Source organism: Oscarella lobularis, chromosome 3 (genome assembly GCF_947507565.1).
Source record: "Oscarella lobularis chromosome 3, ooOscLobu1.1, whole genome shotgun sequence".
Classification (NCBI taxonomy): domain Eukaryota; kingdom Metazoa; phylum Porifera; class Homoscleromorpha; order Homosclerophorida; family Oscarellidae; genus Oscarella; species Oscarella lobularis.
Genome location: NC_089177.1, coordinates 1,180,558 through 1,206,826, shown reverse-complemented (window position 1 = coordinate 1,206,826; position 26,269 = coordinate 1,180,558). Strand labels below are relative to the sequence as shown.

General features: G+C 49.0%; 9 protein-coding genes across 13 annotated transcripts; 4 read left to right on the top strand and 5 right to left on the bottom strand.

Moving 5' to 3' along the window:
• The first annotated feature begins 888 nt into the window (after window positions 1–888).
• Window positions 889–2,524, top strand: LOC136184858 (EGF-like repeat and discoidin I-like domain-containing protein 3). 2 transcript variants are annotated; one of them, XM_065971855.1, is made up of 6 exons: window positions 889–1,075; window positions 1,125–1,266; window positions 1,328–1,662; window positions 1,717–1,861; window positions 1,910–2,229; window positions 2,285–2,524. In XM_065971855.1, exons 1-6 carry the CDS (start codon window positions 1,019–1,021, stop codon window positions 2,429–2,431), a joined length of 1,146 nt encoding a protein of 381 aa, XP_065827927.1. In that variant the 5' UTR covers window positions 889–1,018; the 3' UTR covers window positions 2,432–2,524. The 2 variants fall into 2 exon arrangements, with proteins under 2 accessions (XP_065827927.1, XP_065827926.1); XM_065971854.1 differs by having other exon boundaries at window positions 1,910–2,524.
• On the bottom strand, window positions 2,133–7,332 carry LOC136184851 (LIM domain-binding protein 2-like). The gene is made up of 8 exons (XM_065971844.1): window positions 7,117–7,332; window positions 6,961–7,039; window positions 6,812–6,914; window positions 5,982–6,406; window positions 5,864–5,933; window positions 4,194–5,805; window positions 2,489–3,841; window positions 2,133–2,427 (listed from the first exon to the last, which is right to left on the bottom strand). Exons 1-6 carry the CDS (start codon window positions 7,194–7,196, stop codon window positions 5,042–5,044), a joined length of 1,521 nt encoding a protein of 506 aa, XP_065827916.1. The 5' UTR covers window positions 7,197–7,332; the 3' UTR covers window positions 2,133–2,427; window positions 2,489–3,841; window positions 4,194–5,041.
• On the top strand, window positions 2,523–4,798 carry LOC136184846 (DNA polymerase lambda-like). 2 transcript variants are annotated; one of them, XM_065971839.1, is made up of 8 exons: window positions 2,523–3,190; window positions 3,250–3,435; window positions 3,497–3,670; window positions 3,721–3,849; window positions 4,033–4,201; window positions 4,250–4,338; window positions 4,396–4,509; window positions 4,569–4,798. In XM_065971839.1, exons 1-8 carry the CDS (start codon window positions 2,588–2,590, stop codon window positions 4,722–4,724), a joined length of 1,620 nt encoding a protein of 539 aa, XP_065827911.1. In that variant the 5' UTR covers window positions 2,523–2,587; the 3' UTR covers window positions 4,725–4,798. The 2 variants fall into 2 exon arrangements, with proteins under 2 accessions (XP_065827911.1, XP_065827910.1); XM_065971838.1 differs by having other exon boundaries at window positions 4,033–4,338.
• On the bottom strand, window positions 7,329–9,157 carry LOC136184866 (ADP-ribosylarginine hydrolase Tri1-like). 2 transcript variants are annotated; one of them, XM_065971864.1, is made up of 11 exons: window positions 8,959–9,157; window positions 8,803–8,905; window positions 8,668–8,704; window positions 8,508–8,622; window positions 8,354–8,453; window positions 8,231–8,295; window positions 8,074–8,168; window positions 7,944–8,021; window positions 7,781–7,890; window positions 7,627–7,731; window positions 7,329–7,573 (listed from the first exon to the last, which is right to left on the bottom strand). In XM_065971864.1, exons 1-11 carry the CDS (start codon window positions 9,125–9,127, stop codon window positions 7,420–7,422), a joined length of 1,131 nt encoding a protein of 376 aa, XP_065827936.1. In that variant the 5' UTR covers window positions 9,128–9,157; the 3' UTR covers window positions 7,329–7,419. The 2 variants fall into 2 exon arrangements, with proteins under 2 accessions (XP_065827936.1, XP_065827935.1); XM_065971863.1 differs by having other exon boundaries at window positions 8,803–8,912; window positions 8,959–9,093.
• A 62-nt stretch (window positions 9,158–9,219) lies between these two features.
• Window positions 9,220–11,284, bottom strand: LOC136184862 (ADP-ribosylarginine hydrolase Tri1-like). The gene is made up of 12 exons (XM_065971858.1): window positions 11,013–11,284; window positions 10,862–10,963; window positions 10,708–10,810; window positions 10,605–10,641; window positions 10,436–10,550; window positions 10,161–10,260; window positions 10,039–10,103; window positions 9,890–9,984; window positions 9,777–9,833; window positions 9,618–9,724; window positions 9,454–9,558; window positions 9,220–9,400 (listed from the first exon to the last, which is right to left on the bottom strand). Exons 1-12 carry the CDS (start codon window positions 11,083–11,085, stop codon window positions 9,247–9,249), a joined length of 1,113 nt encoding a protein of 370 aa, XP_065827930.1. The 5' UTR covers window positions 11,086–11,284; the 3' UTR covers window positions 9,220–9,246.
• On the top strand, window positions 11,108–15,532 carry LOC136184849 (uncharacterized). Of its 2 annotated transcripts, XM_065971843.1 has the most exons (9): window positions 11,108–11,768; window positions 12,058–12,468; window positions 12,535–12,777; window positions 12,833–13,220; window positions 13,285–13,582; window positions 13,756–13,977; window positions 14,034–14,222; window positions 14,278–14,979; window positions 15,039–15,532. In XM_065971843.1, exons 1-4 carry the CDS (start codon window positions 11,115–11,117, stop codon window positions 12,977–12,979), a joined length of 1,455 nt encoding a protein of 484 aa, XP_065827915.1. In that variant the 5' UTR covers window positions 11,108–11,114; the 3' UTR covers window positions 12,980–13,220; window positions 13,285–13,582; window positions 13,756–13,977; window positions 14,034–14,222; window positions 14,278–14,979; window positions 15,039–15,532. The 2 variants fall into 2 exon arrangements, with proteins under 2 accessions (XP_065827915.1, XP_065827914.1); XM_065971842.1 differs by lacking the exons at window positions 11,108–11,768; window positions 12,058–12,468; window positions 12,535–12,777 and having other exon boundaries at window positions 12,989–13,220.
• Window positions 15,533–15,948: 416 nt separating this feature from the next.
• Window positions 15,949–18,057, top strand: LOC136184383 (uncharacterized). Its single transcript, XM_065971276.1, has 6 exons — window positions 15,949–15,999; window positions 16,054–16,348; window positions 16,687–16,884; window positions 16,940–17,128; window positions 17,178–17,891; window positions 17,966–18,057. Exons 1-6 carry the CDS (start codon window positions 15,949–15,951, stop codon window positions 18,019–18,021), a joined length of 1,503 nt encoding a protein of 500 aa, XP_065827348.1. The 3' UTR covers window positions 18,022–18,057.
• A 207-nt stretch (window positions 18,058–18,264) lies between these two features.
• On the bottom strand, window positions 18,265–24,306 carry LOC136184839 (A disintegrin and metalloproteinase with thrombospondin motifs 1-like). The gene is made up of 28 exons (XM_065971829.1): window positions 24,182–24,306; window positions 23,784–24,130; window positions 23,670–23,706; window positions 23,267–23,595; window positions 23,046–23,211; window positions 22,634–22,836; window positions 22,491–22,574; window positions 22,316–22,428; window positions 22,114–22,266; window positions 21,910–22,047; window positions 21,692–21,848; window positions 21,535–21,633; window positions 21,336–21,478; window positions 21,236–21,287; window positions 21,096–21,183; window positions 20,907–21,037; window positions 20,731–20,842; window positions 20,618–20,680; window positions 20,384–20,562; window positions 20,194–20,332; window positions 19,751–20,141; window positions 19,656–19,704; window positions 19,523–19,607; window positions 19,343–19,455; window positions 19,086–19,290; window positions 18,869–19,035; window positions 18,598–18,805; window positions 18,265–18,542 (listed from the first exon to the last, which is right to left on the bottom strand). The coding sequence occupies exons 2-28, from the start codon at window positions 23,868–23,870 to the stop codon at window positions 18,451–18,453; spliced, it is 3,783 nt and encodes a 1,260-aa protein (XP_065827901.1). The 5' UTR covers window positions 23,871–24,130; window positions 24,182–24,306; the 3' UTR covers window positions 18,265–18,450.
• Window positions 24,307–24,357: 51 nt separating this feature from the next.
• Window positions 24,358–25,961, bottom strand: LOC136184868 (E3 ubiquitin-protein ligase MARCHF5-like). The gene is made up of 4 exons (XM_065971866.1): window positions 25,812–25,961; window positions 25,520–25,751; window positions 24,652–25,146; window positions 24,358–24,603 (listed from the first exon to the last, which is right to left on the bottom strand). The coding sequence occupies exons 1-4, from the start codon at window positions 25,877–25,879 to the stop codon at window positions 24,496–24,498; spliced, it is 903 nt and encodes a 300-aa protein (XP_065827938.1). The 5' UTR covers window positions 25,880–25,961; the 3' UTR covers window positions 24,358–24,495.
• Window positions 25,962–26,269: the final 308 nt, after the last annotated feature.

Genomic DNA, 26,269 nt, shown 5'->3' with positions numbered 1-26,269 from the left:
ATCGCGCCGTCCACATTTGACTCTTTTCACAACTGTTCCGCCACGTTTCCGTCTTCTAGACAGTTCTTCGTCCCTGCGAACCGCTCGTCTCGCTTTCCTTTTGTCTCTTCGTCCTATCCCTCGCCATCCTGATGCTTCGTTTCGCGTCAGCGTCTCCGTCCAGCTCGATCCCATCTTTCGGCTAGCATCTTTTATCGCGCTCACGCCCCCTCGACTGATTTCTGATCGTTCTTTACGTCGCTCCATTCCTTCATCCGCCGATCGCCTCTTCACGCACGCACCAGTCTCTTCGGAGGACGCCGAATCCGATTCCTGTCGCCAAATGTCACGACTGCGCACCCGCTGGCGCAACCGTGGATTGTCCGCTGGGGGACGCAGCCCATTCCGGGCCACGGCCCCGTTCCGTCGACGCGCTCTGTGTTGCTAGTTAAACTTAAGCTTTATTGACGTCTGCTTAGCTACTCTCCCTGGTCACCAGTTTGGCCAGAACTGGAGCCCCTCCTCTAATATTCGCTATCAACCCCCTGATGTCACTACCACGCTACGTAACATGATCACATACGTCACTACACAGACAGCCCGTGTATAGAATCGTCACACTCGTTATCGCCACAGTTCTCGTCGTATCTGTCAACGGAAACGTAATTGTTACATTTCTTCATTTTCAGTTCGCTTACGCGCGGTGCCTTTGCAGACAATACGAGCTAAACCTCTTCGTAAAGTAAACGATACTGGCGTTTTCTCCGCAAACGAACTTCTTTGCGATGCTCCTCTTGGACTATCAACCGGTTTCATTGGCGATTCTCAGCTTTCGGCGTCATCTAGCTACGACAGCAACCACGACATACGCAATATTCGACTAACCACAACTCAGAGGCCCTATGCGGCATGGTGTGCTCGTCATAACAACGTTCACCAACACGTTCAAGTTGATTTTGGTAAAATCACTCGCGTTACTGGGGTCGCTACTCAGGGAAGAGGAGATAATGCCCAGCAATGGGTCACGGCGTATAAAATTATGTATAGCAACGACAAACGCGTCTGGAAATACTACAGAGAAAACAACGAGGACAAGGTAAGTATTTAGCGAAGTTCTTTATCTATACACTAGCTCATACTTCAAGGAGTTCTCAGCAAATGCAGAACAATTCAGTGTTGTTCGTAATAACTTCGCTCAAGCTGTTTCAACTCAATACATTCGAATCAAACCAGTTTCCTGGCACGGTCATATATGTATGAGAGCCGAATTCTTCGGATGTCACAAAGGTACTGCACGGCAGCATAACTACTACTGTATCGTAGACCTATCCAAATTGCGTACTTGCAGCGTGTGAAAGTCCGCTTGGCATGACGACGGGTGCTATTTCTACGTTCGGTCTTGAAAGTTCATCCAACTACAATGATGGCCATCACCAGAAGTTTTCTCGCCTAAATTCAATCAATCTTGGGCCAAACTCACTTGCCTGGTGCGCAGCTCAGAATGACCAGAACCAATTTCTACAAATTGACATTGGGTACGTGACCACAGTCACAGCCGTTGCCACCCAAGGTCGCTCAAAAGATATTAACAATTGCTGTGATCAATGGGTGACATCATACAGTGTTCAATACAGCAAAGACGGCTATTTGTGGAACTACTACGAAGTTCATGGAAGCATTAAGGTTAGGCTTTACAAAAAAATGCATCTCTTTATTCATTATGCAAATTTAATGTAGACCTTCTCCGGAAATTCTGACAATGATGGAGTTGTTAGAAACTATTTCTCGGACGGTGCTGTATCAGCAAGATACATTCGCATTAGGCCTAGAACAGTGCATGGCCACACAAGCATGAGAGCAGAAGTTTATGGCTGCCCAAAGAGTACGTAAAGAGCTATGTGCCTGTCAATGCTTAAGATTCGACTTTTAGAGTGTGATCTTCCACTGGGCATGACTACTGGAGCAATAGCTAATCACCAAGTACGCTCATCCAGTGATTACGATCATGCTCATAGCACAAAATTTGCCCGATTGACAACAACAACTTTAGTTGGAGCATCAGCTTGGTGTGCGAAGAGATTGGACACCAACCAGTGGCTGCAAATTAACTTGGGCAAAGTTCGACGCGTCACTGCCGTTGCAACTCAGGGCCGTTCCGATGCTGATCAATGGATAACTACATACTACATCGAATACAGCACAATTGGTGATGACTGGAACACGTACGAAGACAAAAGTGGCAATGCCAAGGTCTACAGTCTAATTTGGGGGACCCCCTTTTTGAATTATGTTTGTCTGAGTGCAGCTCTTCATTGGCAATTCCGATCGAGAATCCGTTGTGAAGAACGCTCTTGGACAGGAAGGAATCGATGCTCAGTACATTCGATTTCAACCGAGAAGCTGGTACGGGCACATTTGCATGCGCGTCGAGCTGTTTGGCTGCTCTGACTGAAAAAGAAACAGTAGATGCATTTTTTCGATGTTCATGCAATCTTTTTGTCGTCTTTACCTTCGCGTTTTTTCTTTGTCGTCTTTGAGTGTCGCACGCTAACTGGGGCTTAGATCACGTGTCGCTAAGCTGAGCTGTACCTGCCCGACCCTGCCCGACATGAAGAAAAGCCGAAAACGCAAAGGCGACCCAGAAGAAAGAATTCAAAATCCAAACGGCTTTTTACAAGACGTTAAATCGCTGATCCTCGAGCCGAAACTGGGCAAAGCGAGAGCGGAAATTTTAGGCCGACAATTGCTACGCAACGGTGGCGCCCGTCACGACGCTCTCCGTGCGACCGACACCACGCACGTGCTCGTAGACAACGACCTAACATTCAGTCAAATCTTGCAGCACTTGAAAATAAGCCAAATTCCAGACGGAATTCTGGTCGTGCGCGCTGATTGGCTGAGCCGGTGCTTAGTAGCAGGAGAGAAACTTCCAACGGTTTCCTACGAAGTGCGAGAAGAAACGGCGAAATATCAATCTGATTCTGACGTCACTTCCGCCACGGAAAGTTCCCCTGAGAAACAGCTACCAGACGGGAAATACTTCTGTCACAAGAAACCAACAGCCGCTAAGAGTCTATGGGACGTAGTAGATGATGACAGCGACTATATCGATTCCGATGACGGTGAATTCAAATCTGAAAGCAGTCAAAGCGCTAGCCAGATTCTAACACAAGACGATGATGACTCTGCTGCTCCGGCAGCAAAGAAATTGGTGCAGCAAGCGTCCGCTTCTCGTTACTTGGGTTCATACATTTCTTTCTCTCTGCATAGAAAGGTCGTTGGGCGTGCGCTCAGCCGTCCACGGCGCTGCCGTCGAACGTGAACAAGCACATAACGGACAAACTGGAAGTTCTCCAGAAGGCGTATACGAACACAAACGATACGTGGCGATCGATGATGTATAAGAAAGCCATAACGGCACTCAAGTCTCATCCCAAAGAAGTAACGACGTACGAAGTGAGCCTCCCAACCGGTCTTGGCATTGACCAGCACAATTCAGCGTCTTTTTTCGTATAAGGAAGCGCTCGAGATTCCCTTCGTTGGGAAGCGTCTCGCTGATAAGATAATGGAGATCGTTAGCACGGGACGCTTGAGAAAAATTGACCATCTTGATCCCCAACTCAAAACGATTAATCTTTTCACTGAGGTATGGGGCGCCGGACCGACGACGGCGCGTCGTTGGGCTGATCAGGTACGCGCACGATAACCGTGCTATTCTATTCGTGCGAGTGTCAGAGCCAGGGATTCAAAACTCTTGATGACCTCGTCGAAAGTGGATGTCTGACGCGCCAACAGAGCATCGGGGTCAAACACTATGATGATATCAAGGAACGCATACCGCGAGATGAAGTGGAAGAAATAGCTAAAATGGTAAGAAGAAAGAATATCAAAAGGGCTCACGGGTTTGCACATTATATATATAACCTTCCCACATCCACACAACGGAACGCTTGAATAGGGGGAAGGATGTATATGTACAGTATGTTTATATGCTAGTATGTATACTTAGTACATGTACACATAAGTATGTTTATATGCTAGTATGTGTACTAGGTTAGGGAGACTGCCTTGGCTATTGTACCCGGTCTGGAAACTGAGGTGTGCGGCTCCTACCGTCGGGGCAAGGCGACGTGCGGGGACATTGACATGCTTCTATCGCATCCGGACGGACGCAGCCACTCTAAACTATTTAAACCCTTACTAGCCCGACTCACCGACCAAGGCAGTGATGACCGGTTGTCTTCTTTAGAATCTCTATCTCGCTGGTTAGGTTTTCTCACCGACGACTTGGTCATACAGGAGGATGGCACTCAGCAGAAGTATCTCGGCGTGTGCAAATTGCCAGGAGAGGGCAAAAAAGTGAATCCAGTCGATTATCTGTTTCTTTTGCTTGAATTGATGTTTTTTTCTTGGCAGCATCGCCGTCTCGATGTCATCGTCGTTCCCTACAGTGAGTGGGCGTGCTCCCTGCTCTACTTCACCGGATCAGGCTACTTCAATCGATCCATGAGATTGTATGCTCACAAAAAGGCAAGACGATGTGATGACGTCACAAATTCTTTCTATAAGTCGTCCTACTTTTTTTCTAGTCGATGCAACTCTCTCAGCATGGGCTCTACACGAACGTGATACGCCGCAATCGCGAAGTTGTGCACCAAGGTCAATTGCTGCCGTGCTTCAGCGAGCGCGACGTCTTCAAACACTTGGGCCTCGATTACCTTGAACCAAACGAACGAGAAAGATAAACAGAAAAAAACAATTGACGCATTTCTTACGATATGTATTTATGGCTGAAATTTTACTACGTGCAATTGAAAAATCCCTCCCCTGTCTTTTTGAATACCAACACCTACAGGATAGTATAACACAAAGGATGTGCATATTGGTTCCTTCATAATTAAACTTCGGGATATACAATCAATAATAGTATAAATAGAGGTGACGTCACACACCAATGAGATGTGCACGCGTCGCGAAATAACTCGGTCATTAACGCGTAGAAACTGAAGGAAGATATCACGCCCCCACCTAATATTAAAACTTTCCTTCCGTGAAACTTAATCTAACCAAGTGACTCCTCATTCTCTCCCTGGGCGGGCGGCCACGTCAGAGTAGCGGGCCCCCCGCCACCGCCACCGCTGCCGCCGTGATTCGGATCGAACTGAACGTTTTCAAGTCGAGCGATCAGTCGTTCGTCCTCCTCGCCAAATTCGCCGCCCATAAGCGACGGCTCGCCAACGACCATAATGTCGTGAGCAACGAAACGCTCAGTTGAACCCGGTTGGGACAGCGGGGGAGGCGGCGGCGCAGGCTGTTGCTGTTGCTGTTGTAGTGGCGGCGGCACTTGCAGTGGCGGCGGCGGCGCTTGTACGGCGCTACTAACGGAAGCGCGACCGGATAAAGAACCGCCTGAATTGGTGCGCTGAAGTGGCGGCACGACTTCCGGCGATCGTCTCTTCGGCTGCGAGCCTCCGCCGCCGCCGCCGGATTCGGCTTGACTCGATCCCGTTGGCAGAGGAACGACGGAATTGGGACCCGAGGGAGTCGGCGTGCTCGGTTGGCTGGACATCGACGCGGGCGTCGACGGCTGCGAGCGCTTGCGCTTGAGCCTTTTCGCCGACGGCTTCGTGGCGGTTGTCGGTGCGGACGAGACGGCGGGCGAGGTTAGAGGAGGCGGATGTGAAACGACGTGAGAAGTGGGCAGAATAGGCAGCGGAGCGACGGCGGCGGCGGCGGCGGCGGGTTCCAGTGGAACGATCTTCATTGGATGTGAAACGGGCACGTTCTTTTGCTGCCATTTATTGAAAAGAGTCGTCTTGAGACATTCTAAAAAAAAGAGCGGAGGATGCAAGTGAGGCAGCAGCAGCGCTAGTCGACGTCTTACCTCTCGGCGGTATGTTGTACGTCTTGTGTCGCGACATGAGTTCCTGCATGGGCTGCAGTATCGTGCACAACTAAACGAGTGTACGTAAATACTACGACCTCGTTTCCCTTCCTCGTACCTTCAAAAAATTCAACGTGTGCTGGTTCAATCCTAGTTTGGTCGAGTTCTCTGTCAGTCGCTCTAGAGCCGGATTCATTGTCTGATTCGCCTGGACGGGCGACGCGGCGGCCGTCGCGGCGACCGCGTGTCTCGGAATCATTTCGAAATGATGCCGAATTGTGAAATCCCACAGTCGAATGCGCATCAGTTCGTCGTAGCCGAAATCGACGACGAGATGGCCTTCGGCGAAGGCTTTGACGGGCGACGGCGAATTGACGACGTCGTTCGTCATCGTCGTCGTCATGACGCCATTCGGCGATTCAAGTCGAACGACGCCGTTTGGCAAAAACGACTCGACGGGATTGGGAAGGGAAAATTCGACGCTCGTCGCGCCGCCGTCGAAGAGAGATCGAAAGAAACGCGGTATGAGAGACCGACTTAAACCTAGAAAAAACACACAGACGTATGCAAAAGGCAATAAAAAAACAAAAGCCTATCCTATCTCACAGACTATTCATTTGACCCTACAGGAGTATGCCTTATATGTACAATGATGACGTGTCCTTGCTAAACGTTGAACGGTTCTGCGAGAAGTTCTATAATCGAAACTGAGATATATAGGTGGCCGGCGCGACAGTCAACACTTCAGAAAACATTGTTCCACTAAGGTTTCTTAGCAACCCAGTTGTACACGTGTACTATACTGTACGAGCACAGTAGGCTTACATGCACATAGAAAGAGAAAAGAGAGAGAGGTTATACGCTGTAAACAAGTGACCAGTACACTTGGTCTCTCTCTCTCTCTTCTTTCTGTTTTTTGTCCCCCCCCCCCCCCCCTTCCTTCCTTACGATGCGTCTTGACACCGTCTTCGAAGCAAATCTGAAGGTGAAGTTGCGCTTCGTCGTCGAAAAATTCCGAAGCGAACGTGTCCCACCAAATGCCGTCCGTTTCCTTGAAAGCGCGTCGATTAGGTTAGAGACGTCGCTATTGCGCCTACGTCTGGCTTCTGCGTCATCTTCCGATTCAGCTCCCAGAGACGCAGTTCGGGATGAAGAGGCGGACGTCGAAACGCGTTGCTGAGAAAAACGCCAAAGAGAATCGCGATAGGGAGACCCTCCTCTGCGAAAAAGAAAAAAAAACCTAACGGCCTTACGTCGGCGTGCTGTAATGATGCAGGGATTCGGGTGGCGACGATCGAAGCGGTATGCCGACGTGTTTGTTGTTCGCTTCCATCGCCGCTACTACTTCCGGGCCCCAGCGAGGCCCCGCCACGATCGTTTCGGTAATCCGGTCGCTCGGACGCGTCGGAGAGAACTCGTCGCAGTGCGAGAGTCTTTTCCGCTTTTTTTTTCGTGTGCAAATTCCCTCTGTAAAGTGCGCTAGGATACGAAATACGGGAAGTTTTGTACGGAAGAGCACTCTGTACGGAACGTGACGTCAAAATTCATAAGTGTATTTATGTTGCTTGGTCTTCTAATCCGATTGTGGCAAGGAATTTCTCGACATGTTTGTCGAGCCATTTCTTGTGCGGCATCTTTTCCAAATGTTCCGCTGGCAGACCAGTGTAACCCAATTTGCATCCCAGCAGAGCACCGCAAACAGCCGCGTTACTGAGAAAAGTAAAACATAGTATTCATTCAGAGTCCGCCAATTAGTAACTCACGTGTCGGCGTCGCCTGCTTCCATGATGAGCTCAATTATTGATTTCCAGTAATCATTACAATGTGCCAATCCATAAAAGCCAGCCCCGAGAGCTTTAAACGTGTACCTTCAACCGAAAACTGCTCGCTTCTGAATGCTGGTATGAAATCACGTACCCTATTGATTTTTTTCCGCCCAACTGTAGATCTTTCCACGATTTGGCAGACACGTATTTCTTCATTTCATTAGTAGCTTCTTTATTTTCCAAAAGACACTCCAAACCATGCTAATAAGCTATGTGTTACACACTAAATGAATCTATAATATGACTGTTCCTACTTTGCAGCTCTCCGTGATCAATTCTTTCAAATCGTCTGGTTTTTCTGGAGAAAATCTGCCTTGAAGCATATACGCTATCTAAACAACGTCAATAGTAGGATAGTTCCCATTTCCTAAGTGTATTACTTACTGCTGTTGTCACAGCCACGCAGCTTGCAAGGCAGCGAGGGTCAGCGTGCGTAGCATAGCATATGCACTTGGTATTTTCAATTACTTTAGAAATGTCTAGAAGGAAGAAAGTCGCCTGAGCTAAGTAATGAGAATTATTGATTTATACATAAACTGACTATTGAAATTCAGTACTCCAAGAATGCTTGTTCTCATCACGGCACCGTTTGCAGCCAGATAGCAACTAAAGCACTCGCAACAGTTTTCAATGCACTCCAAATTCCTCTACGCAAGCTCGTTACTCCGAATCCTCCCACGTCTTCTTTGCGATTTCGTGCGGATGCTCCCTGAACCCTTTCGTTATGACAGTTGTTAATACGGTTCTACCGACACCGCAACCACCTGTCGCGAGCAGCAGTGAAGTCACTGTAGTAGAAATGGTTGTCAGAATTATACCGTGATCACCCAATTCAGGAAATCCCTCCTGAATCCACTTCACAAGCCTATTCGCAAAGTCAGTCTCCAATACCTGACCATCCTTTTCAATAATCCCCAGCATAATCAGCAGCATCTGCCAAATAGGTCAATAGTCAATAGTAACAATAACAAGACTTGCCTGATCCGTGTCATCCGTCCAATCTCCTTTAGTCCATCTTAATAATTAACTAAGTTAATTTTTAACTTAATTAATAATTAAATAAGTTTATTTAATTAAAAATTTAATTAATTAATGAATCGACAGGCTGTGTACCTGCTTCGATGAAAGTCTTGGTGAATGTCATCAACAGAAGACGGTCCTTTTTTACCGTAACGCGATTTTGCTTCCTTCTTCGTCATAAACTCCGTCGCGAGACCTAGTCGCTAAAGAGCTCACAGAGTGAGCTAACTAAGACGGGTGTCTATATACCGATTGCATCGCCAAGAGCTTGGCCGTAGATGACGCCCTTGATTTTATTCACGATCTCGCCTCTGCTCAGTTTAGACCAATCGTCCCGATAAACGTGCTCTGTCGAAGAACGGACGGGACTGCCCAAAGCGGCGCCATCCTGAGGACAATCGGATTGCAAGGCGGCCATTAGCTTCGGAAACCCAGACTGAGCCGCGCGCGCTAAAGCTGGGCTTCTCAGTCTGATGTCAGGGATATAATAGAAGGCTAGGCGGCCATCGATTAATTCACGTGAGAGTGCACGTGACGCTAATCTTTATTTTCGGTCAACCCAATTAGAGTGAGAAATTGAGTGACTTTTTCTTCAAGCCATTCTACGTGCGGCATCTTCGCCAAACGTTCCGCTGGCAGGCTCTTGTAGCCAAGCTTGCAACCAAGCAGAGCCCCACAGACGGCCGCATTGCTTATAAAATAATAAAAAATATTTACATAGACGCCCTATGACATTACACTCACGTGTCAGCATCGCCGGCTTCCATGATGAGTTCCATAATCGTTTTCCAGTAGTCATTGCAGTGTCGCAGTCCATAAAAACCAGATCCAAGGGTCTTAAACGTGTACCTTTGAATCGTGTTCTTTCCTTTATGAAATATATTATCTCTATGGGTGTGACTCTGTACCCTATTGTATGCTCTTCGTCCAACTCTAATTCGTCCAATGACTTTACGGAAACGTAGTTTCGCATTTCTTTAGCATACTGCTCGTCGCCAAGACACTTCAAGCCAAACTATAGCGACGAATTAAAAAGTTCCAAATTAAAGAAATAGAGAAAAACTTACGTCTAGGCTCTTTTCAATTGATTCATCCGAATCTGCACCTGCAAGCATGAGAGCAATCTAGAAAACAGTTGTAACATATCAATCTGAAATATTGTCATTAGGAAAAAACGAACGGCTGTTGTCACTGCTACGCAGCTTGCCAGACAGCGAGGATCGGCGTGCGTGACGAGGCATATGCGCTTCGTATTTTCAATGACCTTATCAATGTCTAAGAACACCGCGCGTTGTTTCAAAGGCGAGGCACGTTCATTGATAGACAGACCGTTAAAATTCAATGCTCCAAGAATGCTCGTTCTCATCACGGCTCCGTTAGCAGCGAGAAAGCGACTGCACACGCACACGCGAATGCAATGCATTATCTGACCACTGAAATACTCAAGTTACCCTGAGCTCTCCCACGTGTCTCTTGCAGCCTTGTGAGGATCCTTTTTAAATTCTGGACGTCGTACCGTTGTCCACACGGTTCTTCCGATGCCACATCCACCTGTACAAAAAAGTCAACTTTGAGCACCAGCACAAATAATAAGAAAAATTAATAGACGTCTATCAGAACCTCTGAGACACATAAAATTTAAATTGTTTTTGGCTTGCCAATAGCCGGTGGGTAAAGGCTACCACTCCATCCACCCGTAAGTTCAGTTCGTGACAGCGTCACTGACCTTGATCCCCCAACTCGGGAAAGCCTCTCTTCGTCCACTCTTTTAGTCTCCAAGCGAAGTCAAGCTCCGATACGGCACCTCTGGACTCAATAACTCCAAGCATGATAAGAAGCATCTAATAGGAAAATTAAAATAGAATGCATAGAATGAACGATGTGCAAAAATTGACTTGATCGGTGTCGTCAGTCCAATCTCCCTTCTTCCAACTAAATAAATAAATAAATAAATAAATAAATAAATTTATGTACAATAAAAAAAACAGAAACGATCACCTGTGTCGATGATAGTCCGTCACGATGTCGTCGAAAGACGACGGCCCCTCTTTTCCGTACGTCGACTCCGCCTGGGCCTTCGACATGAATTCCGTCGCCAATCCTATACACACGGTTCGCAAGGCTCGAACGTTTGTGCGCAAATGCTATCGACCGATCGCATCTCCGAGCGCTTGACCGTAGATGAGGCCCTTGATTTTATCGACGATTGCGTCTTTGCTCAGGGTCGACCACGCCTTTTGCACGACGCAGGTTTCTAGAGAGCAGAGTCAACTCGTTGTTTGCGATGCATTGATTGTATGGACCCGATTGCATTGCAGCTGTATCCTCGGAACGAGGGCAAGAGTCAGACGGAAAATCCTTTTCCTGATCTGCCATGTTCTTAGCGCGCGCGCAGCATTCGGGGGATGTCGTACCAGGAGTTAGAAGATCGTCTTCGCAGGAATCTCGCTAAGCACACCGAAACGTGCCGAGCGTGCGACACTTCGCGGGGCGCTGATCGCGCGGCCTCCTACGCCGAGTACGAACGCCGTCGCGCGACGATCTACGACGAGTACACGCGTCCGCCTCATCAGCTCGTCGTCGACGATGTGGAAAGAGTCGAATGCAAAGTGAAAGACGATCTCTTCGCGTCGGCTCGTCGACAAGTCGACGAAAGTTTATCAACATTGCAGAAATTCGCCAGCGTCGCTAAACAGGACGGAAGTGACGCCACGAAACAGCTTCCGGACGTTTTTCGAGCGCTCACGTGCGTGCAAGACCTGACGAAAACGTGGCACTGCGAAGACTACTACTGTGCCGAATATTTTGCTGATCACGACGGCTATCGTTTGGTACTGCAAGCGTATGACCCAGCATATGACCTGGCACCCCTGATGGACATGCACACACACGCTCTCGAACTTTTCTGGAATTGCGGATCGACGCGTCGCGCTCGACTCGCGCAATACCAACAGGGCGTCATGCCTTTTATATTGCAGGGTCTCAATAGCGGAGACCCTCGGGTGCTTGCATCTTCACTCGGCGCCTTGTGGGGGCTGTCTGAACTATCTGAATTGCCGGTATGTTGTAGTCAGAGATACAGTGGAACCTCTTCAATGGGTCAATTGGATTTGTTCATATATAGTAGAACCCTGTTTCGTGACCACCTCAGTTCTACAGCCGTTCTTATTAATAGAAGGAGGACTGAGTGGTACAAAGGTTGGTCACTAAAGCGAGGTTCTACGAAGGGCACCCAGATGCTGTAGAACATAGGTGCCCTCACATGTATTTTGGGAGTGACATAGTAGTTGACCCGGACAGAGGTTTCACTGTGTAACACTTCAGATCGTGTACACTTTCTCCTCTCAGGCTGTGCTGGTGGAACAAAACCTCTTGTCCTTACTTGCTCCGGTCATTGACCTCATGCGTGCGTTCAACAGCGGAGAATTGGCCTACCTTCAGTGGCTCGCTCTCGGCACTCTCCAGTGCATCTGCGCCAACGTCATGTGCTACGAGAAAGCGTTGAGCCTTCTCGAAAGTCTATTATTCACGTGCACGTTGCAGCGCGACGACGTCCACAACGAGCACGTCACCGTGATGATCAAGTTCTTCGGCTACAATGCTATTGGCTCGCTTTGCCTTCACGTCTTGAGAAAATCGTGGATGGAGAGCATAGTCGGCGTCAGTGGCAGCGTTGGTTCTGTCCACGTCACAGAAGAGCAAATCTCGAAATCTCTAAAAGCGATCATGGCTTGGATCGACTCGACCAGTGCGGAAAAGGTAACCTCCACTATGAATTCATGCATTATTGACGACGTGAAGCCTCTTGCGTTTAATCCCATTTAGATTATTGAGCACGAATTAGGCGGCTATTTATGGCTTTGGATGCGACCTTTCACCGCTCTTCTTTACGGTATTCATCCGGTTTTGAGGCGACTCGGCGCCTTTACCTTGTCGTGCCTCCTCGCCGGTCCGGACAGCCGCCGGATTTTCGAAGCGGAAGAAGGTCGCGGCTACGATCCCATTCAGTGCACCGCCTGGTGTCGGGATGCAAAGGCAAAGGAATATGCAGTTAGTGCAATGAATCGAGTGAGTTCGCCCCTTGCCTCTTGTTCTGTCTCGCTTCATGGTCTCCCTCTTCTAGATTACTTGTGAAAAGCCGTCTCCGCCTTCTTTGGTCAAGATCTGCTGCTTTTACGTTTCCGACAATTATCATCAATATTCTGAGACCATTCGAACGTTGCCAAGAAACGTTCTAAAAATTGTCGCCCCTTTTGAACATTCAGACTAAACCCTCCAGCGCGCTTTGACTTTGACTTAGACAGGGAGTAGAATAGGAAGATCAATTATCCAACGTGTGATTGGTCGGCGTCAAGGAAGTCGATTCTCGGACGTGCCTACGTACTAATAGATGCCGTTTTCTTCTAAAGACCCGTTCCCGTTGCGCCCTGCTTCAGTCATCACTGTGTGCGAAGATGACATCTTGGCCGTTGCAGTACCTCTTCGCTTTTGTCCTGGCGGCGGCAGCGGCGGTATGTGGCGCGTCCCCGCGGACCATTTCTCGCCTTATCGTTCGTTCTCTTGTTATAAACACAGGATTTTCCTTATCCGCTCCCGACCGTCCTTTTCTCCTGCAACGGTGACGTCAATCGGTATGTCAATCTCACCACTGGAGCTTGGATGCCTGATGAAAGTGGCGGCGCCATCGGCGACTGTGACGGCGTCGACTCGCCTAATCGCGTCTCCGTTCTCGATTATTGCAAACGAATCTACGCGGACTTGGTCATCACAGACGCCATCGCGGAGACGATACCTGTCAAGACGATGGCCTGCGAACGCGGCTCCGAGCCGTGCTCCGAGTCGTTTGCTATTCCCTTTCGATGTCTTACACAAAGTAAGAGGGCGTCCTTTGTTTGAATTTCCATCCTACTCCGCCCAACGCCAAGTTAACAAACACAGAAACCAGGCAATTGCGGTCAGGGCGGTGTGTCCCGCCATGTCCGCGCCGATCGTTCTACATCCCACTGATGGCTGACCTTTACACTGATTATAATCTCTTTTTTTCAGGTCCTTGTAAGGCTGTTTTGCCTTTTGGAACTGTCGTGAAGGAGCGCGCGCCCTTAGGAAAGCATCCCATTGCTCTAAGACTCGATGTCACTGTGTTCGACTACAAGTGCCGTGACGGCTTCCGTCTAGTTGGTCGTTCGCGACGTTATTGCGCTTTCTACCGCGAACAGAATAAAACGGCGTTCTTTCCTGTTGACACGCCGAGTCCGGTCTGCAGACAAGGTAAAGAAAAATTCAATTCATCGTGGCGGCCATATATGTGGAGCGGCGTTATCTAGTGTGTCCTAATCCGTTACCGTCCACTCCTCGACACGGAAGCGTGTTGCTCCGAGTGGACCAGGTGACCAACGACTGGACAGCTGCGTACAACATCAGCTGCCCGGAGGGCTTTACTCTAAAGGGGCCCCTTATCCGAAAGTGCCCAGACGATGGCCTTTGGGAGCAACCGGAACCTTTTTGTGAATTCTGTAAGTAGCTGCCACACTCCGAAAATTCTTGTTTTGACATTCGGCTTTTTTATAGCTGCGTTCCCGTTGGAGGAGAATTCGTGCACGTTTGCAGGCACAAACGACAACTGCACCTACTTGAACTCAGAAAAGAACGAAATCAACTGGGAAGCAGAGATGAACGGAAATCCGCTACGAAGACTACCCCAAGTCGCCTTACCGGACGTCCAAAACTGCTCCAATTTCTTAGAATACGAGGCGGCGGCGCGGCGCGACGGGAATGACGACGATGAGGAGGACGAGGACACCGATATTCTGCTACGACGCAAACGACAAAATGTCGCTGTGTCGTCGAGACGACTCGTACTGGTCATCGGAATAACCGTCGATGTTCGCCATGCGACATTTGCAGTCGGTCCATTTATACATCCGAGGAGAGATCGTCGAAGCAGAGCTTCTTTCTTGCGTTTCTTCCTGTCAACGCCCGGAGAAAACGACGGCCTTCGGTATTCTGTTACAGCCCATGCCTTGTGTATTCCAAGCGGTCGAGTCGATAATATTGGACGAGGTCGTTTCCAGCGGCTTCAGCTCCTGTCTCGGCAGCCTCCCAGGGGAGACTACTGTATCAACATTATCGACAGGGTCAGCACGAGATGCGAGCGTTTCTCTATCGATTTCACCTTTTCTGTCGTCTATCCATTCACACCGGGACGACCAGATGAGGTTCGGCTCGTTCTCTTACCAGACGGCATCAGTCGCTCGCGTTTCCACTGTCGAGGTGATGTTATCAATGTCTACAGTATAATATTGTGTACTGACCAGTTTCTGCTTCAACAGGAGCAAGATTTCTCAACGACGGCAATGACGACGACGACAACGACGACGACGACGACGATTAAATATTATCAATAACAAAATTGATTACTTCTTTTTGAAAGCGTGCCAGCGCCTAATTTCACGACTAAAGTATGACGTAAAACGATTTAGTGTGTGTTTCAAGCTATCTCACTCACTCTCACTCACTCACTCACTCACTTCGCTCGCCCATAATTTCCCGTTGCGATCGAGCGCCCCTGGCGTGACCATGACGTGACAGCCCGAGCGACAGGGCGTTGCATAAACTGAAGCCTACAAAAACGCCCCTCCTATAGCCCGGCTGTGCTACGCTAATTTAGACAGCCACGTGGCTTCAATGCAAGTCGTTACAGTATATTGCCTAAGTTTGGTGTGCGGTAGAGATTTAAATTATTCAAGATGATACTTACCAGCCAATTTTGGAAGCAGCTGAATGACAAATCTTTTATAGCAACAATGAGGGGAGTACTAAATAAAGTAAACGCATCAAATCGGGGGTGCTGCCCAAGATAAACGTTTGTACCTCTTCTCCACCAGTGCACTTCAAGATGTTGGTAGTGCCTTGAAACAATTAAGACCAAGAGGCAGGCAAGTACTCATTCGTCCGCAAACTATTTCAGACTGCTGTGTCAACGTGATTAGCATTCTCGATTACCAACGCTTCCCTTTCGCGTGAGAAATGCACTCTCGCGTGTTGTTTTTAACTAGGCGGTGGCTGCCATCACAGTGGACGCCTTCATTATTACCTTACTTAGTGCCGTATGGTTTCCGTTAGAAAAAGCCCCAATTGACGTGCACAGGACGGAAGCTCGTCCACCCCTTCCCCCTCCGTCGAAACTAAAAGAGCAGCTCTTGTCAGTCACATCTTCAGTCGACCCCCAGTACTACAGCAATGAAAGCGTCGGTGAGACAGTCGTATCTCTTGATTCTAGTAGCCGCAGTGGTAAGGAAAATGGGTCGTCACGTTCTATTGTTCAGTTACCGTGATTGCATTTAGGGAATCGCGGATTGCCTTCAGCCACAACCTCGAGTTATTTTCTCGTGTTCAAGACGAGTCAACTGGTACGCAGATCCCGCCACCGGACGGTGGGTGTCCGACAAGAGGAGCCCTACTTGCGCTGGTCCTCGCACAAGCGCTCTCGAGTTCTGCAAAAGAGTCTATCCTGACTTGCCTGTGATCAGCGTTGCCAAAGAGGGACGACCTGTGAAGCTCAAGATCTGTACACAAAACACCGAATCACCACCAGTTTGCCGAATAGACACGACTATTCCCTCCAGTTGTCTTATTCAAAGTAAGTCGAATGGGCGCGCGTGCGGGGAAAAGAGAGACTAGCGAGAGAGGCTGCATACGTCGCCAACGTATACGTGCATGGGCATTGGCCGCGATCGTCGTTGAAGGTTTTCAGTTATGAAAACGACACTTAGCATCTGTTCGTCGACTAGGTAAATTCACTCTAGAGTTGCGCCTTCGGGGCCCATGCAGTGCCTGCGGATATAAGAATAAGGCACTCTATATCCGTAGTCGTAAAACAATAGGCTCTGACCGCAGAGACTCCCGGCGTGCATCTCCCTGAGCTAATTGTCCTAGAAAGGTCGAAAAGTCCATATTGCAATACAGCTCTGACTTTAGATGTTTGTACGGACGCACTCCCTAACGGATACGTGACCAAAAAGCAAAGTCGTCTCGTCAACGGAAAATTTTTTGCTACTCTACTCCATTACTCGTGCAACGATGGCTTTGCACTAGTGGGCTATTCGATACGTTCCTGTTCTTTTCAACAGAACATAAAACGGTTTTATCCCACTCAAAGGCCAGTCTGTCGACGAGGTACAGTAAGCATGCACGTCATTGTTAGTTTACACGGCTGACTTCAATGTATCAGTTTGTCCGAATCCGGTACCGACTGTTCCGTTATACGGAAGCGTGTCACTCCAAGTCGATTCGCGGACTGACGACTGGACAGCATTATACAAAATCAATTGTCCGAAAGGGTTCGCTCTCAACGGGTCCCTAACGCGAACGTGCCCGAATAACACCGTCTGGGAGCAGCCGGAACCATCGTGTGACTTAGGTATATGCAAGTGTTTTCTCTATTTCTCTCTCTAGCTGTTTCCTTCTAGTCGCGTTCCCGCTAGACAAGGAATCGTGCACGTTTGTAAGCAAAAATGGGATTAGAGACAACTGCACCTATCGGAACTCTCAAAAAAACGACCTTAACTGGGCTGTGGAAACCGGAGGAGGACCGAGGCAGATTCTACCTCAAATCGGCTTACCGGACGTTTACAATTGCTCGTTTTTCTTGGAAGAAGAAGAAGACGAAGAAACTCGCGCTGTCGACGACGACGACGACGACGACAACGAGGTTCCACAACAGCGGGAAAAACGGCAAGCCGTGACGGTGTCCGATGTCCTAGTGCTCGTCATTCAAGCACGCTTCGATCTTCGCCGCGCCACGTTCGCTGTCGGCCCTTTCATACACCCACGACTAGATGAACGAAGTGAAGCGTCCTACATGCGATTCTTCTTGTCGGCGCCCAGTAATGACGACGGTCTACGATACCAACTTGTAGCCCACGCTGTATGCCTCCCGGGAGGTAGGGTTGACCCAATAGGAAGTGACACTGAAGAGTTCGAACAGCTACGGGTGCTGTCTCGACAACCGCCAAGGGGAGCCTACTGCATCAATCTCATTGATACTGTCAGCACGCGGTGTGAGCGCTTTTCAGTCGATTTCACATTTGCTGTTGTGTATCCGCTTGCTCCGGATCGACCGGAGGAAGTCAGCTTGGTCCTTAGCCCAGACGGGATCAGCCGTTCGCGTTTCCACTGTCAAGGTGAACTAGAACAATTCATTTCACGCGATCAAATGTACCGCTTATTGACGCTTTCTTCTCTCCGCTTTTGACAGGTTCAACAATTCTTAATCAACCTAGAATCGACGACGATGATGGCGACGATAAATAACAGACAAATGATAATAATCCCTGCGCACGAGTACTTACGTTGATGTTTATCTTACCCCCCCCCCAAAATGATGAAGTTGTAATCGATTACTTGTTCCTGTCTTCTGTGCACATCAAACGACCGATATATATGTCTGTTTTCGACGCGCTACAGGCGCTCTCTTCCATTAAGCTCCCGTCACTGCACATAATGCACAAATATTTTGCGGATACAGAAATCCTCCTTTTGCACACAGGAACGATGTCATGGCTCATTAGCTTTCTTCTTAAACACTAGGTAAAAGAATGAAGTGATATATGGTGCAATGTGGCCTCCACGTGCGCCAATAGTGCATCTACACAAACGCTCATCAAGTAGACACTCTATCAAGCACAGCAACAAACCACTACCACCACTTCACTTACTACTCAAAACGAGTTCAGGAGCACTCTAAGAGCACAATTGGCAGCACATGGTCTTAAACGTGGAAGATCTACAAAAGGACAGTGGCACAGTGGCGCAAGCCAAGTCGTCCACGCAATCTATGGTAAATCCAAAACAGTTGGTTAGATTTTGCAGAGATGAAAGCATTCCGACCTGGTTGAGTCGTCGTCGGCGGAAGCGTCGTCGTCGGCGGAAGCGTCGTCGTCGGCGAAGGCGTCGTCGGCGGAGGCGCCGTCGGCGGAGGCGTCGTCGTCGTCGTCAGACAAGTTGACAGCGCAAGAGTTGGTACAGCAGGATCCGGGCAGTACTTAATTGTTATAGTTGGTATTGAGGCAGACTGCAATTTCACCTTGACAGACATCTAGTAACGTAGATTGAATCAGCATCATTTCTGGCGCATGGGCCGAGACTAGAAGTTGCGTACCTGTATTACGATCTCTTGGTCTGTTATGCCTGCAGCGGAGATTTTGAACTCGCGATTACTTTTCCGCTCAAAGGATATCTCGACGTCGAATGCTGTAGCAGATCCAGACGATTGTCTACGAAACCAATTAGAAGAAAATCCAAGTTCCCCCGAAGTAGATTTCAAGACTAAGACGTTGCGTCCAATTATTTCGAAGACGTGTAGCACATCGGCTTACGTATTACTACTGAGGTTCCCATCGTTTTCGCTGACTTGGCAGTTACAACCAGCTGTTGACTCCTCCTGCCTATACAGTTGACTGCGTAGATTCCTCGGCGGCGAGAATCTGTCATAACATGCTCGCTGGTTACGTTAGGTCCGCACTCAGGATCACAGGAGGCACGTGGACGCCAGTCAACGAAAAAGCCATTGCATTTGACAAACTAACGAGGAGACACGTGTATAGAAAATACAGATACCGTCTAAGCCACAAACTTTGCATTGGCCTTTGAGACAGAACTTTCGCTGGCTAAATGAACACCTTGTCCCGTCAGCTGAGGTGATGGGCTTCCGATCACCCAAACATGTAATTTGACAATTTTCGAGGTCTAAAAAATCACGATTAAGCGTTTTGCGTGCTAACTAGCATCGCAGTCCATCGTTCAGCAGATTCACCAGCTTGATTGTAGTCTCGAACTGCTCCAGAATCCTTGCCATAGGCTGCCTTACACTGATGACTGAACGCGTTAGCAGAACACGGCTGCAGCAAGATTAAACACTTAGAAACGTGTACGTACTGAAAAAGAACCTTTCCGCTGCGGAGGCGATATCGAAGAGCAGATCCTTCACAGTTGGTGCTATTAAACAGACAATAGAGATCAAAGGCTTGCCGTAAAAACTCACTTGCTGCAATTTCTCCTCTCCTTTGCAACGTAACGTCCGCACGTCGCCGCTGGCGAGGAAGACGGCATCCATTGAGACCACTGACCCAAACAAGGCGGACCGCACGATCGCTCAGACGCCGGACGGTCAGCCGCCGTGCAAAACGACCTGACCAGATTACGGTTTGATCCCTTCTGACGACAGCGAACAAAGCGCCTTTGCACGCCTTCGCACGTCGCTGAACACGACGACCAGGCAAGTGGAACCCAAACGCGCTCCGGGCAGGGCACGTCGCTGTTGCACGAGACGATTTCGTTTAACAAAGGTGCCGAACCACCGCAGAACAAAGGCCTCATGGGTATTCCACTAGGTTTCATTGGCGAATAACACTCGCTGCCCACCTGACGTCGGCCTGAATAAAAAATGGCATCGCCTGAGCAATTGGGATCGATAGAGACTGATACCTCCTTGGCATGCTTCGCTGCATTTCGTTTGATTGCGTCGCCATAGGTAGATTTGATTGAGACGCACGTCATTGAGCCGATCATTTCGGCTAGTCGCAGTACAATACGTATACCTGCCAACTAAGAACGAGCCGGATCCCTAAAGGAGAGCGACTATAAAACCCCACGAACTCTTCCTTTCCTGGTGTACCCTAATGACGAGCCTGTCTTCAAGCTTATCCCGAATGGAGATTGTTTGTTCGCTGTTCTCTTTTTTGTAGCGTATCTCTGATCCGGCTGCATTTATTGTAACGAAAGCGTACGAATCTCTCGAGTGCTCGCTTGATCGGAAAACTGTCGTTGGTACCTCAGGAAGGTCAACCAGAATCTCTATAAGAAACAAGTCTAAGCCGTGCGAAAGTCAATCAGCGCGGTAAAGACAGACCAAAATCAACTCGATTTGATACTACGATGTCGATCAGGCTCGTGCCAGGAGGGAACCGGAGCTCTGAGTGAGCGGAATTGGTTGATTTATTCTGCTTTGCCGGCACACCTCACCTCGGCTCCGTAGCCGACGAGAAACAACTGTACAAGACCTATTCAATCCTCCGCATACGCCGCAGGCGTCGAAGGCCAGTTCGGATTGCCACTTATTTTCGCAGCCAAATGGCTTTGCAGAAAAAAAACGCAACCTCGTCAGAGAATCGACTAATTTTACAGGTGATCCCCCATACCTCACATTGTCCCGAGACGCAACGATCGCTGTCGCCTTCGCGACACAGCGCACCGTCCAGAACCGTCGACGCCAACTTCGTCATTTTCTTCGTCTGTCGATCGTAGCACCAATTCTCGCAAGGATTCGATTCTAAAGACGACGCGCTGAAACCGACCGGGTGAGCGATTGAATCAACGCGGTGACCCACTTCCGTAATAGACGAGCCAAGGATTTCCCATTTTATCCCTGTGCTTGGAACACGCTTCTCTCCGCACGTCAGCTCCGTAAGAGCACGGCTAGCGCAGATCTTTTTACAGACCAATAGCCAACGGGGAGAGTACGCTCTACCTTCGTATTGCAAACTTCATACAAAACGGAGTCTCCTTCGCAGCAGTCTCCGCTAACAGAGCGTGTCACTCTCTTATAAATTAATTTTATCGCTACCTACTTGCATCGACGCGTTCGCTGGCGAACTCCGCCGCCGCAGCTCCTTGAGCAGCTTCCGTATGATGACCACTTACCCCATTCATTCGAGGAGGAGGAGGACTGAGGCACGGTTGTCGCAAGCATACACTCGCCACGATAGCACACCTAAACCCAATTCCACTGCATAGAAGATCCTAAATAAACCCATTTTCTTTATATACTTTATTCTGACCACAGGGAGTGCCGTCAACGGGTGGTATGTAAATCGTCGTGCATAACCTGGTTCTGCTCTCAAAACACCATAAGTGCCGGCAGGGTTCCTATCGATCGGGGGAGAGAAGGATAAATGATAGAGACGATGGACGTGTTGCGCCATACGCGTCTAGCCCAGGAATAAGGACAATATCTCCCATTCGGCTCGTTTCTCTGAAACGAGCACTGTTTGTCGAGATCGTATATTCGTCCAGGTAAAGCCGAGGGAAGTTTGAGCGAAGCCCGAGGCGCGCTGCCAAGGCAGTGCACGTTCCTTCGCGATCTGAACAAAAAAATCAATCTCTCCTCGGAGCCGCGTCAATTTTCGAGGAGGATAAGTTTACCCAAAGTACTCCTTCACGTAACGTTTGCTGCACTGTGACCATCCGTACATCTTGTCCCCGCCCGACACAACCGGTGCCATAAGATTCTGATCCTCGACGCTACATCGATTGCCGTCTCCGTCGTGACGAGCGTCAAAGCTAATCAAACGCAACATCAAAGCATCATTAGAACATCGTCTCTCTCTCTCTCTCTCTTTCGCTCACAGATGACCGAATTCGTGGGCAAGAACATATCCACTTCGCATCCCAGTGTCACTGATGACCTGACAGCTATGTCTCGGACTGCAGATTGATCCCAGATAGGCGCGACCGAGTTCTCCGCACGTGTCCTTATCCTTGTTAAAGCATATCTCATGGCTAAAAATAATTAATAAATATCCAATTTTACCCGTGATGTTATGAGTACCCGGTCAGATAAATAGCAGAATTGTGGTTGGGATACGGAGGTCGCAGACGTGCTCTGCAGAAATCTTCGAGAAGAACAGTGGAAATGGACGAAAACGTAAACCCAAAGTGTTTCTAAGAAAGAAAGAAAGAAAGAAAGACGTGTCCACAAACGCGGAGTAGAACTGCTCAATTACGGGAGGCGGTTCCCAGAAATCCAACTGGATGACGACAAACGTAATGTCGTATCCTACGGCCTCATTTGCATATAGAATGTTCGCCTAGAATATGAACGAACGAACTGGTCAAACAATCTATCGACAAACAAAATGCCACTTACAAGGTTGATCAACGTCAGAATATACTGACTCACAGCCGTACGAGATTTTAGACCCAATCTTTTGAGTCTCGCATGGAATGCCGCATCGACTACAACCCACGTTTCGACAAAGAACTTGCGACGGTCGTTGTTGCACGACGATTGTCTCCTTTGACGAGAGTGGCTATCATGATGATGATGATGATGATGCGAACCGGAGTCATCTGTTACAAAAGCGCATTCACTATTTACGTCAAATTGAATAGAGGGAGCTCATTGGGACAAATTGACCACTAAAGAGTGAGTAGGTAAACCGCGAACTTGTAGTAGTCTAAACATTCAAATCGGTACCAAATGCACCGTAAAGAGAAGAATAGCCGAAGTGCCGGTCTATTTCCGTGTTCCCCCCGAACACAATAGAACGCACGCGTACCTGGCGAATGCACGTGGCAAAAAGCTTGTCCTTCGTTCGCCTCCGCACCGATCGATCTCCGATAAACGACGTGCGGATGCCCGGAACCGTCGAGCCCGGCGCCGGCGGCGGTGGCCGCCGAAGGTTCCACCCACAATTGAGTGTCGCCGACAAGGATCAGTCCCGTCTACGTTTTCGCGATTACGAATGCCGCGCCGTTCTATCTACGACTGACGTCGTACCATATTTCCGTCGCAGAAGCTCAATGCTGCGGTGCCTTGAATGTCACTGCTATTAGAAACGAAAACAGAGCCGCGCATATGACATTCCGTCATCTCAGTGTGATTCACGGCGTCGCTGTCGTCGTCGCTTATTTGTATGCGCGCCGACGGTGATAGAATGTCGCGACTGGGGAACAATTCCATGCGATAGATTTCGCCGTGGGCGCGCAGCGCGTAGACGAGCGGCGCGCTCGCGTCCTCGTGCGGCGCGAGTGCAGGCGGATAAAGATTGCGAGCGAGGGAATCGCCATTCGGCGATAGGCGCTCGGGAAAGGCGGCGTCGAGAAGCGCTACATACGTAGGTAAACAAACGAATGCCGTAAGAATTCGGTAGAAAAATACTGTCACACGTTACTGTATGTACCAGTTCTGTCTTTCTCGAGCCAAGCGAGGTGGACGGCCTGTGCGTATGTAGTGCGTGAGAAAGAAGAAACGCTGTGGTTTCTTTATGAATAGGACTCTTGTGAACGGTTCTGACCTTTAGGTCTGGGGTTGGGATGCGTTCGTTAGCTCTCGCTGTTCCGAAACTGACGATCAAAACGAAAAACGACGCCACTCGCACCATGTCGAACGGTTGAACGGTGGCAAAGTAGTGGGGGGAGTGGCGTAGTTCCAGTGGCTTTTATAGGAAGCTCTCACACGGAGACGGGGGGCGGGCGCGATTGCACGGGGAAGCGACGCGTGGGACACCTTGAGTACCTCTTATTGTCAGAAGGCGTTCCAAAGTGCGCAGAATGAGGAACTGTACTACTGAGAAGCGCGTGGGACCGAGTACCTCTTCCGCTGACCGTATTGTGATGTGACGCTTCCTACTGCACCGCAATTCTATAGCGCGTAAGTGTCCATGCGGGCACACAATGTTTTTTTTAACTGTACCTCTTCGGCTGACCGTATTGTGATGTGACGCTTCTTCCTACTGCACCGCAATTTTATAGCGCGTAAGTGCGCTTCGACCATGCGGGGACACAATGTTTTCATTAGCGAAAATGCGACGGCTGGCGCTTCGAACCCGTTCTAAAGTCAGTAAAGCGCGCGCTTTTTAGCTCGAGATCTGTATGTCAAAGACGAACTACCTTTGGGGGATAGATACAGGAGCACGGTCACCAACGCAAAACGTACATGCTGACGCATACATCATGATATTCGCATTCACTGCGCAAAAAGTTCTGCTTCAGTTTTTTTCTATCTTCTCACGATTCGTCCCAACTAAGAATCGTCCTACTCGCTTGCCTTACGTACTGCTGATGCCTGTACATCATTTTCACGATGCCTTTTCCCAAGACGTAAACAAATCCACCCTGCCAAACAGGAATAAACGAGACCAATAATGGAGAAGTTGTACTCACCAGTAGAGATTTCTTCCACTGCTCTTCGATCAGACCGTCAAAGAGCAGTTGGCCGCAGACCGCAGCACAAGTCGGCAACAATAATCCACCCATGACGCGACGAGTGATAGTCGCTGCATCTGAGCTGCTCTTCAGCTCGGCTGGCTCTCGCATACGAGAAGTGGAATTCGCTTCCGCTTCGTTTCTTTCACAGCCGTCATCGCCTAGTACAAACCTCTTGAGTTGAGATTGAGACCACCAATAGAGTCGAAGGCCATAGGTATGCCAATCAATGAAACGCGATCCTGCCAAGACGAAGGGAATGAGAGGCACGGTGACGTGAATGAGGACGGGATCCCGATTTTCTAATAGAGCCGCTGTCGCGTCAGAGCCGAGGGTCTGCGTCAGACTGAGCATTCCAAAGCGATTGGCGCACCAGCCGACGCCGCCCAGAACAAGGAAGGCGGTCGCCAGTGGAGAAAAAGCGTCAATGATTTTCTCATACTCTTCAAAACACTAGACAGAAAGAAATGAGGTTAAAATCACAGAAGATGTTGGTCTTGTTTCTTAGAGAGTCAGCTGTTAGCGGATGCCTATTGGTTTTTCATCACAGGAACAGGGATACGTTTATAATGTAAGTCCAACCCCTATCAGACGGTGTATGGATAATGCTGCATCTCCTCTAATTAAAGTGTCGTGTCCTTGTGTCTTGTATATGGTATTACTTTCAAAATAAGACACTACTTAATTAACTAAAATTAGTCTGTAACTCTGTATCTTATCTACCTAACAACGATGCGGGTATGAAAGCCTCTACTTTTTCTACTTAAGGTAGTCTGTTTCTTGGAATCAGTTACGAGGCCACTTCCTCTCCTTTTCCCCAGCTTACCTCAAACAGTGGCCCCAATTTGGGACACACGATTCGGTACTGGGTTCGACACTGCGAACACAATACAGGCGCGGCGGCGTTTCCCGCTTGCTTTTCGTCGATCCATCGTTGGAGACACGCCTGGTGGACCCATTTCGTCGTTCCGCGACAGCGACACGGTCGCACCCAGTCTTTAAGTACAGGCCCAGCGTCGTCGTCTTTATCTGAAGCCAAGCATACCCAGCACGTTCGACTAGATGTTGAAAAGAAACGGGGACTCGGTTTCGTTCTCCGCATCAGCGGTTTGGTTTACTCGTAGCGAGGCGATTCGGGCGAGAATATGATTTGAGTTTCGCTACTTCGAATAGGCCGCCTAGACATCCCTACATCGGCGATTCGAACTCTCGCCGTCCTCTCGCCGTCTCTCGGGTCGATGACGTATTAATTGGAATGAAGGCCCGTATAAATATGTACACGTGCCAGTCCACGTGCCGCGAGTGCAATGACGTTTGCATTTATAGATTCCCTGGGAGAACCGGAAAGAGCCCTGCCGCTTTCTCCTTTTCTCGGACGTTATGAGTCCTGTGAGAAAACACTATACTTTCTAATTGTTTTGAGAAGATGCCGAACGCAAACACTGCGGAGTGCGGACCGTGTCATTCATCGGGCGCATTCGCATTCGAGAATGCGAGTGCGTCTACGCTAATGAACGCGTCCGACCTGAAGCCAGTCAAAATTGCACGCACGGGCATTTCTCCGATGCCTCGTCAC